This window comes from Mustela nigripes, chromosome 1 (assembly GCF_022355385.1).
Source record: "Mustela nigripes isolate SB6536 chromosome 1, MUSNIG.SB6536, whole genome shotgun sequence".
Taxonomy (NCBI): Eukaryota; Metazoa; Chordata; class Mammalia; order Carnivora; family Mustelidae; genus Mustela; species Mustela nigripes.
This window is the reverse complement of record NC_081557.1, coordinates 255,471,462-255,486,965: the sequence shown is the minus strand read 5'-3', so window position 1 is coordinate 255,486,965 and position 15,504 is coordinate 255,471,462. Positions and strand designations below refer to the sequence as shown.

The following is a 15,504-nucleotide window of genomic DNA, read 5'->3' as shown; positions in this document are numbered from 1 at the left end:
GCATAGTAGTTTTATAAAATGTTATAGAGATGCGCATTAGTATTGTTTATCATGCATCTGGGGAAAACAAGAAAATAAGCAATTCAGTTATCTTTATTTGACTGTATTTTACCTAATTTTAATCAGTATAGCAACATAGAAAAAAATGACACAAACTAATGAAAATCTTCGCTGTCTTTGAAATACACGAATTTTTATATTGTGTTTCTTTTTTTTAATTATTTTTTGAGATTTTATTTATTTGGGGCACCTGGGTGGCTCAGTGGGTTAAAACCTCTGCCTTCGGCTCAGGTCATCATTCCGGTGTCCTGGGATGGAGCCCCACATCAGGCTCTCTGCTCAGGGGTAAGCCTGCCTCTCCCCCTCTCTCTGCCTGCCTCTCTGCCTACTTGTACTCTCTGTGTGTCAAATAAATAAAGAATTTATTTATTTATTTGAGAGAGGGAGAGCACAAGCAGAGGGAGTGGCAGAGAGAGAGGGAGAAGCAGGCTCCCTGTTGAGCAGGGAGCCCAATGCAGCACCATTATGACCTGAGTCAAAGGCAGACCTTTAACGAGCTCAGCTACCCAGGCACCTCTATATTGTATTTCATCTGATTTTTGCATATCAAGCTTCCAAAATTCTAGACTTTAGGTAAACATATTAGGAGGCAATAATTGGAAAGATACACACACACGTATACTCACATGCTGCAGATCATAGTAAATGATATTTAATAGTATTTTAAATATAATAGGAAACCTGGAATTAATTTCTTTTTGGAGCCTTTCAAAATGTATTATACAAAATACTATGATATTAAATCACAAATATGAGGTAATTATCCCTATTCAAAGAATCACTTATGTTGTATACAAGGTCTTGGTACAAAGTTATGCTTTGCGCATGTCAGAGTAAAACTGAAAGCAAGTGACTCTTAGCTATATTTTTATATCACTCTGCTAAGCAAAATACCTAAAAAAGTCACAATGTTGTTTGACTGAAATGTGAAATATAGTGCTGCTAGCTCATATGCTATATTCTGAGCTTTTAATTTGTACAGAGTAGTGAAGAAGATTAGTGGGTAAAAAATGAAAAAGTATATTTTTAAAACATATTTTTATTTATTTGACAGAGATCACAAGTAGGCAGAGAGACAGACAGAGAGAGAGGAGGAAGCAGGCTCCCTGCTGAGCACAGCGGGGGTGGGGGGTGGGGGGGGGCTCCATCCCAGGACCCTGAGATCAAACCTGAACCGAAGGCAGAGGCTTTAACCCACAGAGCCACCCAGGTGCCCCGAAAAGATTATTTTAAACGTGGTCAAAATAACACTTAAACTAAGCTATAAATTAAAATTACTAAAATCTATGTTAATGCAATTTAGTTCTATAGGTTAATACACAAAACTGAACTCCAAGTAATTGTATGGATTAGTGAACAAAAGAAAATATCTTAAATGCTTCCAGCTTTTTATTGAAGATTAATTTTCCAAAAAACCCCATGAATTTTTAAACTCTAAATTTTAAATTTATAAAATTTAGACAATTTGCACAACAAAGTTTATCTTTGTGTGAACAAACACAAAAGACAAATCATACAATTATTTATTTACCATGTTTGAATTATTGCATATTTTGAATTAGCAGATCTCTGGACTAAAGAGGAATGTGTATATATTTGGTATTAATTCATTCGTATAATATATTGCCCTGTAGTGTCAGACTCTGAGATACAGTAGAGAATAAGGCAACCATGTGTCTACTCCCACATCTATATTTCCAACTCTATGTGTGTGTGATGTGTGTGTACACAGAGAAACAGAGATGGGAGGGAGGGAGGAGAAGAGAAAGGAAGGAAAGAAGGAAGGAAAGAAGGAAGGAATTTGTGAGGAAAGAAGCAAGGAAATAGATAAAGAAAAAAGGTTTACGGCTAGATGATGGCGAGAAAATGTGAATTTCCTTTTGACAGAGTTGGTTAGCAATTGATGGCAGTCAATCAAGGAATCCCACACACAAATACACTATCAAGGACAGAGATGTGCCAACAGGAAGACAGAGGAAGACACAGGCAGATGGAATGCTCAGATGGAAAGAGTTGTCCTCTGTGAGCTTGGGAAAATCTTTCCTTCTGTCTGGTCTTCAATATCCTCATTTCTAATATGAATGATAAAGCCAGACCTTTGAAGACCCCTTCTAATATTTTATATAGGACATTTAATGACTAGAATAGAGTGTTTGAGTTATGGGTGGTTCTGGTTTGGGTAGGAAAAGTTAGTAACCCTAACTTTTGGATGTTTTTCATGATTCACACATGGATATGACAATAAGTCCATTTTGTTTGTCACCGCTCTGATGAATGTGACTGGCTTGCAGTGCCTGGTCAAGCATTGAATTTGAATACAACTTAAGAACTTTCAGTGCCCAGCAGGAAAAGGAGCAAGCCTAAGCATCTGGGGAAGAAATGAAGCGAGCCCAAGCGGACTGTGTAAAACCAGTTCTTTAATCTTAAAGATAAAAGAGTAAGGAGGAAAGGAACAGGGAAAAGCATGGGCTCAGAGGGTGAGCCTTCAGGAGATGCTAGACTTGAAGAAAAGAGAAAACCAACCATATTGCATTCAGTGACCACCATTCCAAAATGCCCAGGCACTTTGCTTATGATAATCAAGGAACAGCAAATACTTTTATTAAGCCATGGGGTCATAGAAAATCCTACAAAATTGAACTAAGAATATTACGTTTTCTATCTGTGCCTTCATTAAACTGCTATCATTTCCTTGACATGACATTTGCAAGAGTGTCTAAGGATATACCTGCCACATTCTTGAGTTCTTGGTGTTACTTTCTTTTCATCCCATTGTTTCTTCTTGGTCAGTATGATCATTAACTGAGGAAGGCAAGATGTCCACTTTGTATTAAAAAGGAAGTAAACTTGGAAGAATTCAGAGTTGTAGTTCAACTAGTCAATCCAAAATAAATGAAATTTTTTGTCCATGTCTTAGCGTATTTGTCTACATGGTAGCAGTTATTCATGGGAAATGTGTATGCATTCCCCAGTTGATTCTCAAAATGGCTTATGGCTATAATTATTTAAATTAAAGTATTTCTGTTCACTCATTAAAAATAGAAAATGTGAGCCTTCATTTATATTTTGGACACTTGAAAAGAAAAATAAATAAAATTTCACCATGATACATTCTAACTTCAAAGAAAATTATAGTTTTTCTTGTCTTAATTGAGAATATTCAGAGAAGTAAGATGCTTACGCACATGCTTTGAAATTATGACCTGAAGCAGTAACTATTAAGCTGTCTTGTCGAGTGCTGCTTGGCTTGCATTTTTAATAATATTTGTGGTACCTTGGACTTTATACAGACAACGACTATGAATTGCTTGCCTTATAATCTCCTTAGAAGATGCTGTTGCTCTGATTCCTTTAACTTCTCCAATTCCTTTCACTTGCTAGCACTGTACTATTGGAATTACGATGCAGAGATAGTTTTTATTTTATAAATGATCTAAGGTCAAGGATTTGAAGTCTGTTTGTGTTTTGTATTGGAAGACTTATAAAATAAAACAGAGATAATGTAGAATTTTTATTTTCCTTTTTTAGAGAAGAGATTTTTTGATGCTGTTTCCATGTTATTAATTCAAAAATATATATTTAACCTAAGTTAATCAGTTGTATGATTTTCGGTTAGGTGAGGTATTATTTTGCATGAAATGTTAATAATGGCATTCAGTAACCATTTATAATAAAAAGATTGGGGGATGAGAGCTGGATCACTTCAGGAAGACGATGTGAATAGTTTAGTGAGAGACCACTGAGAGAAAGATGTTTTGGAAACCTGAAGCTACGTAGAGTTTATGTACATTTTGAGAGAAGACAAAACTGAGATTAAATGAAAGAACTAAGGCTTCACATAACACCATGATGTGAAAGTGGTTAAGATAAAATCTTGATGTCTCTCTCTTGTGAATTTAAGGAACTCAGCAGTTTTCCCTCATTAGCACCTTTTACTTATGTCTGTCTGACGGTAGCTAGAATTTTGAGAGGGACCATCTGAGGTACACGATTTATGTGCATTCCTTGTGACTCCACATTTTTCACATCTGTGTCAGTTGAACAGAATCAAGAAATAATGCTCTACTTAATTTCATGTCTAAAAAGATGAAGTTCTATGAAGTTTATTATAGATAATAAACTCCAATAAACCGCATGCTGGATTTATTGGAAGTCAGTATGATTTCATTGATTCCTGTGTTTTAGGGTCATTTTAAAAGACTTAAAACAAAACTATGTATACTTTTGTACACATAGGTTCTTTATTAATCTTTAAATAACTTCTTAAATTATAATAATAATGTCTTTATGGAGAATAAAAATTTGTTTCTATACTTTCAGAAGGTGATTATGGTACATCAGAAGTCTTAAAACTGGAATACTTTATTGGAAAAGAGCTAAGCCTAGCTCTCTCTGACCAAATATTTTGGAAGTTATATAAACCATACTTAATTTTTTTCTGTACCTTGTTTATATTCAGAACTTGTAAGGTCACTCTGTGTGAAATAATGGGTTGGTAAAAATAATTAATGCATTCCCAAAAGCTCAGGACTCAAATGCCAAAGCTATTCATATATAATTTTAATCTCTATTTTATATCTGTCTCTAGGTATATGTTTTATAGATACACTTATGAATAAACATTTAGCAATCCAATTTGCAAAAGAATCCCAAACAGATTGGGTCAGTGAAATAAGCATCTACTATTGCTTTTAAACTAATGAATTTTCTTGCAAGTATTATTACATTGATGTGTTATTTATAACATGCCAGAATTAAGTAAATGTGAATTCACATTTTACATTTTTTCTCCCTTCTTTTTCATATTTACTGCTTTTTTCTGCTGTTGTCTTTTAAAAAATGGACTTCTTTTTTTCTATCACACTTTATCTACTCTGTTAGTATACATACTTAACTTTCTTCCAAATATAGCTAATTTCCTCTCACTGCTCCTTTGTGTTAACCGCACCCACATTCAATTTACTTCTACCTTTTCTCTGAAATACATGCCTTTTTTTTTTTTTTTAACATCAAATTCACTTGTGTTAACTTTTGAGTTAGCGGAGACAAGGAATAATGTTCTATTAATTTACTTAATTTAAAAAGATATTTAAAAAAATTCTCATTGTAGAGCTCCTTCTCCCAATACCATAGATTAAGGCTGCAGAAATTTTTATATATAAAATAGTTTTCTATGTTAGTTTTTGTTAGTTATTCTCTAAATACTATATAACTGTCTTTATATTTATACAGTGGGAAGAGATTGGTGAAGTCGATGAAAATTATGCCCCTATCCACACATACCAAGTATGCAAAGTTATGGAACAGAATCAGAATAACTGGCTTTTGACCAGTTGGATTTCCAACGAAGGTGCTTCCAGAATCTTTATAGAACTCAAGTTTACACTGCGGGACTGCAACAGTCTTCCCGGAGGACTGGGAACCTGTAAGGAAACGTTTAACATGTATTACTTCGAATCGGATGATGAGAACGGGAGGAACATCAAGGAAAACCAGTACATCAAAATTGATACTATTGCGGCCGATGAAAGCTTTACAGAGCTTGATCTTGGTGACCGGGTTATGAAACTGAATACAGAGGTCAGAGATGTAGGACCTCTAACCAAAAAGGGATTTTATCTTGCGTTTCAAGATGTGGGTGCTTGCATTGCTCTGGTGTCTGTGCGTGTGTACTATAAAAAATGCCCTTCGGTGGTAAGACACTTGGCTGTGTTCCCCGACACAATCACTGGAGCTGATTCTTCACAATTGCTTGAAGTGTCGGGCTCCTGTGTCAACCACTCTGTGACAGACGAACCACCCAAAATGCACTGCAGTGCTGAAGGGGAGTGGCTGGTGCCCATCGGGAAATGCATGTGCAAGGCAGGATATGAAGAGAAAAATGGCACCTGTCAAGGTAAGAATTTGCCTGCAGACGTGCAGGAGCTGTCCACTTCAGTTGGATCATGTGTGTCTATTTCCTCCAGTGATTATGGACAGGTGACCTTTTGCTTTGCTAATTTATAGAGATTATTTCTCCTCAAGTTTGATTTCTCTCCGAATTTTAAAATTTCTGGCAACGGTCAAAGATTTAATGTAATATTTTGATGGATATACATAATTAATGTTCAGAGAGTGTCTTACTTGCAGTGCAGTATTTTATATTCATTTAGCTTGCAGGAGTTTTATTTTTGAGAAACTCAAACCAAAGGAATTTTTTCTTTGTATGAAGAAAAAAAAAACTGTCTGCTGCTCTAGTGCTATTTTCTCTCCATAAAGAGAAAATAGTATACCCTTACCTTGCTATATAAAATTCAAATGCAAATGTTAGATGAGACTTGTTTGGTATGCTTTTGACTGCCTTTAAAAAAATTCTTCAGAAATAAGTTCGACCATATAAACTCCGTATGAAAATGCTTGTCAGCTGACAGTACTTAGTTTACTGTGTTGTTTACCTATAATTGCTATTACATGTTTGCTTTTAAAAACTTACATGGCAATATTGAATGCATACTAAGTAGTACCCAAGAAAATAGCTTTGGAGATAGAGCCAATACAAACAAACAAACAAACAAACAAACAAAAAAAAACACGTTATTTCAAAGCAATTTATACTTGGGGATATTTTTTTTTTCTGTTTTAATTTTTGTTTCAAATTGAAACTTGATCATTTGTATTTCCCTTTTCATTTGAAAATACCCTCATTTTGCCCACAGCATAGTGAGTTAAACTTAGATATTTAACAGTGGTTTTTTGGAATAGGTTAATGCTTTATGTCAAAATGAAGAACCACATATGAAGAAGAAAATATTTTTACTTAAAAAAAAATCATTCATCCTTATGAACCTGAGCGTGTTTTCACCATGCTGTGCACATGCTAAATAGGCAAGGGGAGTTACTGTTCACTGAAGACAAAACTAAATGCGGAGAAGTCCGTAATACCACCTGGTAGCGGAGAAGTCTGTAATACCACCTGGTAGCTTCAGGTGCATTTTTTTTTTTTTCTGAATCCGTTATATTATATGAATCAACTTGCTCATGTTCATTCAGGCCTACTATAGATTGATTATAGATTCAGGGAATCAAAACTAGGAAAATGATCAGTAAATAATATTGACTTTACTTAATTATTTCTCCCTAGACATATATTGCACCATCTTTAAAATTATTTTTCAGCATCAGCTTTTATTTTCTATTCTTACAATATCATCTACAATTAAATTTATGGTCGTCTTTTCATTTCGTCTACAACTCTCTATACTTTTGTATATGTATATACACATATATAAAGTTCTATTAAGTCAAAATTATGTTTTGTCAATTATTTTAAACTTTTCAGGGAAGTGAATTATTTTTCATTTCGGACTGGATTTAAAGAAAAATTCTAACATTATCTTAACTTTTCTTCTTGAACAGTGCCTTTTAGTGTAAGGTGAAGATATATGTAATTGTAGAATTAGAAGCAGAAGATTAACTATAATCTGTTGAACACATTTCATTATTTCATCTAAAATATTTACAATATAAATCTTACTATTTCTAAAGTTTTGTTTGCCAGCATTATAAAGCAAATGCTCTATTTGATTATTTATGTCATTTAAGAGATTGGTATGTGGTCACTTTAGGTCAAAACAAAATGAAATTTGTCTTTATCCAAATGGAAAGAGGGTATGAAAGATCTCTGCATTTATAGAACACAATTTTTGATTGTTGTGGGGATTAAAAGGTTCTGTGCATTCTTATCATGAGAGCATCTTGGGGAAGTAGTGTTCTGACAGAATGTGTCTTAGTCCAGATACTCAGTTGCATACCTTTCTCTTCTCATATTTTTAATAACTGAGGAGTGGAAACCTAACTGAGAGGCAGTGGGGTGTTCCACACAATGCAGTCTATATAAATGGTTATCTCCCCACCTCCGAATACAGAAACTTTGCTTTAAATATAATGAATGACTTTATATAATATTATATTGATTTTTGAGTCATGTGAACATATGCCTTTACAGAAATGCAAATCTTGTTGTTACACACACCACCCTTCTCTGCCCCCACTTCACCCCCACCACAAACTTTAAATACTTCAGTGGTTTCCTTTAAGATAAATTTTTACAATAGCTTAAGATTTTGCTTGATTTTGCTGTAGACACATCTTAAGCTTTGCTTCCTCCTCTTCCTGTGCACTAGTCACGCTGGCTTTCTTTCTCTTTCTCAAAAGCTCACTTTTGTGATTCTGTTTCCTTGCCCTGAAACATTCTTCTACCAATTCATGCCTGATTAACTCATACTAATCCTTCAAATTTATCATCCAACAACTCTTCTTCAGGGAAGCTATCCCTGAGTCTTTTAAGATCAGACCTTTCTATTATTTACCTGCAAGATATATAAGTAAATAATAATAGAGAGCCCTTTAGAGTTATGATTTTGCATCTTTTTGTTGATTTATTGTTTGATTAATGACTCTCTTCACCCCCAATCGATCACATGGTCCTTGATGACAGCGGTGGTGAATGTTATCTTAAGGAATGAGCGGGAAATCAAAAGGCAAGAAGTAGAAAAATGAATCAAAAGAGAGAGTAGAATGGGCAAAAGTGTAAAAGAATATTGTGCTTTAATTTCGCAGTAGTCCTTCCTTATCTGAGGGGGTTAACTTACAAGATCCCCAGGGATGCCTGAAATTGCACATACTACCAAACCCTATAAACACTATGCTTTTTCTTATGCGACGGTCTAATGTATAAATGAGGCACAGTAAGAGATCAACAATAAATAATAAAATGTAACTACTCTACACTATAATAAAAGTTATGTGAATGAGGTCTCTCAATCTCTGTCAAAATGTCCTGTATTGTGCTTACCTTTCTTGGGATGATGGGAGACGATAGCATGCCGATAGGTTGAGATGAAGTGAGGGTACTGACATAGGCACGGTGACCTATCATTTGGCTACTGTTAACCTTCTGAGGATATGGCAGGAGGATCTTCTGTTTCTCTTCTGGAGTTGACAGCAGGTAACTGAAACTGCCAGAAACTAAAGCGTAGATAAGGGGAAACTACTGTATTCATGCGTTTTTTAACTTTAAAATCATCTGTAGAAAGTCTCTTTGGTCACAGAATTGACAAACGTGCCTCTTAAACCAGTCACTTCTTAGTCCTAAGATTCTCAGGCCGAATTTTCAAGTTCTTTGTGTTAAATCATACATGGTTGGTGTATGATATATTAACTGTTACGGAGACCGTCTTCGTGATCTAGACTTCAGAACATCACGTCCTGAAATGTTTTTATAATATACTCTTATTATATATTGACATTTAATGACCGTTTCTTTGATAATCAAAATACATTGGGATTTCATTAAAGGTAGGATTGTATAAAGAAATTGAAATTTGAGTAAATCCATTGTAATGATTATCACATGTTAATATTTACTTTATTAGGATTTGGCCAGGTAGTTGCTGTCAGATCATGCTCAAGTGATCTGATACACGTTTATCATTGAGTTGACCCAAGGTCTTTTAGAGACTAAACATTCAGGATACAGAAAGCTGGGCTGCTCATTAACATATGGTTTCAACCCAGAAGACAATCAAGAAGTGATTCAGAAGTCCTTATCCATTTAGCAATTCATCATCTATCATCTTTGCTTCATGTCCCCTTATTTTACTTCCTTTAAGAGAAATTGACTATCCTGTAATAACCTGGTTTTAATGAGGTAGTGGAATACTCTGGTTTCTGTTACATTGACTTAAATTATAGAATGCATTTATTTTTCTATGGCTTATTTATATGCCCGAATTTTCAATAATAAACTGTTTTAAGTATACAAATTCATTTCTTTGAAATCTTTTTATTTTCAGAAACTAATAATGTATTAAATCCATTTCTACAAATATGTTTTCCTACTTGTTATTTATTATTATTTCTGATGAAATTCATGCTGTTTTTTCCCTTAAGAGTCATATGATTTTTTTTTTCTTTTTGAGTACGAAATTATTAGCAAAAACACATTTTGGAAGTTTTTGCTTTTTATTGAAGTGAATGTGTTTGACAGAAGTAATTGAGTTCGCATGAATCAAATGTTGCCTGCTGAGTTCTCTTGTGATTATGTTGCTGACTTACTCAGATGCAAGGCAAGACCACTAATCTTCATCAGTTGCTAGTGGAATGAAGTAGTAATTTGAAATTACCCCTAGATAATTATAGTTTCACTTATATCAAATGGAGGAAAGAGATTTAGATTGTGGGTCACTGCCAAAACCAGTCAGAGTGAAGAAGGTATATAGTGCATGCTAAAATACAGGGTAAGCGAGGTTACATGCCAAGGGCTGTGGAAAAAAGCACTTATTAATTGTCCAACTGGGAGATGATTGCCTAGCAAGGAAAATGTAGCGAAAATACTGAGCTCAAGAAAAACCTTGATTCAGAAATAGTACAGATACTGCAGGGAGTAGTATGTCGATCATTCATACTTCTGGTGCATATTTATGATTGAGACAAAATTGACTGGAAATATAGTGTATTAGGTACTTGTGTAATTATGCATTGGAGAGCCTAGTTATTTTTAATTAGGCACATTACCAAAGAACATCAAAGGGGTTGAACTTTTGGTTCTATTTGGTATGCTCTTTTATGCAACAAAAGGAAACTAATTTTAATTTCAAATTTTAACAAAAGTTAGTAATTATGAAAGTACAGGGTGTCAGTGGTGCATGTGTGTGTGTCTCCTGCTTCGGAGAACCATCACCAAGACAATTAAGTGGTTAAATCACTTCATCCATTTGCAGGTATTATGCATGAAAGTCATAAAATAGATTTTTTTCTTTTAACTCCTCCTTAATGTTTTGGATTAGTTCTGTTACAGTTTTAAAGCATACCTTGCATTCATTTTTGCTTTTGCTTTTTTTTTTCCCCCTAAATCAAGGTTTCTTAACACTGGTACTATTAATATATTTTGTTGGGCAATGGGGTGATCATGAAACCTGATTGATTTAACTTGGATATCGTGGGGAATATGCTACTTTTGAGAGGCATCATACTTTAGTGGTTTGAGCACAAATCTATATTCTGGCCAGAATGTCAAGAGGCCAGATTCCAATCCTGCCTCTTGACATTTATCAGCTCTATATCCCTGTGTTAATTATTGAATTATTGAATCTCCCAATACCTTTCTTTCTCCATCTCTAACTAAGTCATAGCAATGCCATGAGACAAAATATGGAAATTGCTTACTGCCTAACGCACTGTATTTATTCAATGAACATTAGCTACTCCTTATATCGCTCTTTAAAATAAAATGTATTTACAGGAGTATGTGTCTATCTATTATAAAATACAGGGTGGTTTTGGGTTAAAAAATCCTCTTTTTTTTCAGATAGATATCATCTTCTTGAGCTGTATCATTTATCAAAGGATAATCCTACATTTGTATTTATGGGGTAATCAAAACTAAGCAAATATACTAGAACTGCCTTTATAAAGAAGATTTGCTCTCCCAGGAGGTATTATCACTCCTTCTTTAAGGTCTGATTATACTGGGCACTGTATCCACGTATATAATTCCTGTATCCCAGAAATGCAGACACATAGGTATACAAACATACATATAGATCTACACTAACAAATTATGAGAGCTGCTTATAGCAGTACGAGTGTGCCAGTTTAGATAGGACAGGAAGAAAATATTTCTCTGAAAAGGTGATGTTTAACATAGATATAGAAGGGGAAAAAAGCCATGTTAAGCGATTAAGGAACAGCTTTTAACACAGAGGAAGCTTTCAGTGCAGAGATCTATTATATTATATTAATCAATTTTGTGTATATCTCTTTACTTTCTAAAATTCTATTTTAAAACGTATTTGCATAGTAAAATTAGGGTAATAAAAGAGCTTCAATTCCTGAAATTACCTGCTAAGTCTATACATACACATATTACTCTATCTTAAGGATACAGAATTCCTAATAATATCTGTGTTCAAACACAGGCATATCAAACATAAAACCATTATTTTGGAGTAGTATTATGGGTGGCTTCTTGTAAGTTATTACACTCATTGAAAGATGAAAGGTTTTTCTTTTTTAAAAATTTAGTGTTTCTTTGGGGGTGCCTGTGTGGCTCAGTGGGTAAAGCTTCTGCCTTCAGCTCAGGTCATGATCTCAGGGTCATGGGATGGAGCCCCGCAATGGGCTCTCTGCTCAGCGGGGAGCCTGCTTCCTCCTCTCTCTCTGCCTGCCTCTCTGCCTACATGTGATCTCTGTCTGTCAAATAAATAAATAAAATCTTAAAAAAAAAATTTAGTGTTTCTTCGATCCAACAGTGACCGAATCTTCACATAGGTGTCCACAGTCACACCTTTATGAAATGGAAGACTGAGATTCGAACTGAGGCCTGCATCATCTTTTTTTGTTTGTTTTTTAAGATTTTATTTATCTATTTGACAGACAAAGATCACAAGTAGGCAGAGAGGCAGGCGGAGAGAGAGGAGGAAGCAAGCTCTCCGCCAAGCAGAGCCCAATGTGGGGCTCGATCCCAGGACCCCGGGACCATGACCTGAGCTGAAGACAGAGGCTTTAACCCACTGAGCCACCCAGGCGCCCCGAGGCCTGAATCATCTTAAAACCTTAATTTACTACACACAAAAACAGGTGATTTTACAGTTCACTTTTAAGATTTTAGTTTACTTAAGGATTTTATGAAAGGGTTGGCGACTTCATTTCTTAACAATTGCAGTCATTTTTTTTTTTTTTTTTTTTTTTTACTTTTTACTCTTGAAAGTCTGAGAGCAGACACAGAGATGTTTGCTGAATTACATTCTGTGAGTTTTAAACATCAAATTTCTCTGTACACACAACTTTTCTTATGAAAGCCATACTGATTTGTGTTATCAGACTTCCTTCTTTTATGAGTGAGAAAATAGGAGTGCAAATCAAGATTCAAACTTTGTCCAGTGAAGCAAAATATTTATCCTAATTACTTGGGGTATTTGTCAAGGTTTTTCACTATTTATGTCATTTTAGAATGATTACACATTGATTATATCTTTATCTCCTCCTCCAGATGTTCCTTAATATTGTTTTTGATGTAGATTATAGTTCTATAACTTTTGACAGTATTAAATCTAATGATAACATTTTCTTTTTTTTTTTAAACTTCTTCTAATTACATCATCTTAGGAATCCCATACTTACTGTTTTTTTCTACTGTTATAATAAATAGGCAATATTGGAAAATTAGGGGAAAAATCTAACCACAAAAAAGTAGAGAAAAAAGTACAAATGGTACCCATGTCCTAATCACTCCAGTTTATGAATTACCTATTCATTTTGGGGTTGCTTCTCTTTTTTCATTGACTTGGAGGAGTTCCTCACATGACTTAGCATTTCCTCTCAGGAAGTTTTTATTGGGACCAAGTTTTATCTAAGTCTGCTATTCTCAACGACTGTAGTGCAATGCAATAATATAAATCATAGACTTGCGGGGTGCTGCAACAGTAGATTCTGATCCATTGTGGGGTACTGGCCTGGATGTCACCTTTTTTATTTTTTCTTCCTTTTTTTTTTGTTTTTGTTTTTGTTTTTTTAAACCCCCTGGGTTATGGTAATGTGCAGCCAGGATTGAGAAAGATTGTGATATTTAGCATTAAGATGGTTTTGGGTGGCTGATGTAGATTTACACACCAAAAGTTTACCTGGGGAAGGCCACAGATTTCTATTCTTGATAATTAATTTCTTCTCCCCATCAAGAGGTCATGCGCACAGAAGCCTCTTCAGAGGTCCTTGTGCACATGCGCAGTGTTTTACCCCTGTGATCTTTTGAGAGTGTCCAGCTAGCGCTTCAAGATTTCAGGCTTCCTGAAGGGGTCCCCGCTTAACAAAAGGCTGTGGCTCTTTTTCTTGGACCCTGGAGCATTAAAATCCAAGTCTCTGGGTTTTGCACACCCCACCTCAGGCCACCTGGCCTGCAGAGCAGCAGGATCTGCTTGAGCTCAGCAAATCATGCTTTAGCTCCCTTTTGTTTGCATGCCTTGTGGTCTGCTTGTCCCAGACTTTGAAAAACATATAATACTTTTTTGTATCACTCCCCTACTTTAAAACAAAACATTCAAAAATTTACCCCAGTCTATGTTCCGTTTAATTAGGCATTTCTAGGTATTTGTAGCTCGATCATTTTTCAGGTTTTCCTTTCCCTTTTCACAGTTTAGACTGCGGGTTAGAATTGAATATTTAACTTTAGATTCTTCATTCTAATACTGTACTTTGTACAGTATATAAACATGTTTAATTAGAATAATTGATTTGTAGTTTGTAATCACATACGACATCAATGATCCCAAATTAAAAGGACGATTTCTTTTTAGGACCGTATTTCTATTACAATTAATATGTTAAATGTTTTGTGCTCTAGCTGTATAAATTTATTTAGTGCACCTTCTTATGAATCTGCCTTGAAAAATCTACTTCACCATTTTTAAGGGTTTTGCATAGAACACTAACTCTCTAGGTAACTAAGAGGAAGCTTACCCTGTAGCTATCAATCTATCTAATTGATGTATTCATGTATATCTAGTTTCTGCTCCTTACAGGGGAAAACACAAGGAGGCTGTTTACCCAAACTGTATAATGTATTGCCTTTCAGTTTCACTTATACATTAGTCTAGAAGGCCATGGCAATTATTATAAAGCAGGAAGGCATGGAGCAACTAGCCCTGGCATAGTTTTTTCTACAAAGTGTATCATCCACTAATTGTAATGGTAAAAATCTGAATTCTAAGCTATCCATGATATCATGACTGGTTTTTATTACATGAAAAATTCTTTTGTATCCTTTATCATTTCTGGTTATGGATATGGGTCACATCTTGCCTTCTAGTATTTTATTCTCTTTGGTGTTTAAATGTTTTGTCTGCGTTTAAGGCTGGCCAGTAGGAATTGCTATGTAAGAACAGAAGTGATCTGTTGATATGTTTTGATCTTTTCTGAGCTTGAAGATACCCTGCTCATTTGAGTGCTGTTAAGGTATAGTTTAAAAAAGAAAAGGAAAAAAAGGAAGGAAGAGCCACAGTTTGGGGGAAGCAACAATTAGAGCAAATGATAATTTGACTGATGGATAACTCCATCTCTTTGATGGAATTGTTAGCAGGAATCAGACTTGGAGAATGAATGCTTCCAAAGTTCCTGCTGTGTGATTGTGAAGGAGAATAACACACTACTCCATATGCATAAGGGCTTTGCCTCTGATGAATTCAAAGCACTTTGAAAGGATTCCATTAGGACATTTCCTAAATTATGGGTGGGACTATCAGAATTTTTTTTTTTCCATTTTATGGATTGGAAAGTGATGTGATGTGATCACACCAAGGGTTTCCAGTGTTCTCCTAGTGCCTCCCTTCCCAAAACTCTACTTCTAGTTTTACACCATACATTAAAAAGCAACGTTAATTTCTTTCTCCTATGAAGGTTTTCTGTTATTCA

General features: G+C 34.9%; 1 protein-coding gene across 5 annotated transcripts in view; it reads left to right on the top strand.

Moving 5' to 3' along the window:
- The window catches only part of EPHA5 (EPH receptor A5), a 348,718-nt gene that overhangs the window by 68,147 nt on the left and 265,067 nt on the right, over positions 1-15,504 (top strand). For all 5 annotated transcript variants that reach the window (XM_059384724.1, XM_059384717.1, XM_059384701.1 and 2 more), the window contains exon 3: positions 5,293-5,956. In XM_059384724.1, the coding sequence (XP_059240707.1) occupies positions 5,293-5,956 (664 nt within the window). The remainder of the gene's footprint in view (positions 1-5,292; positions 5,957-15,504) is intronic.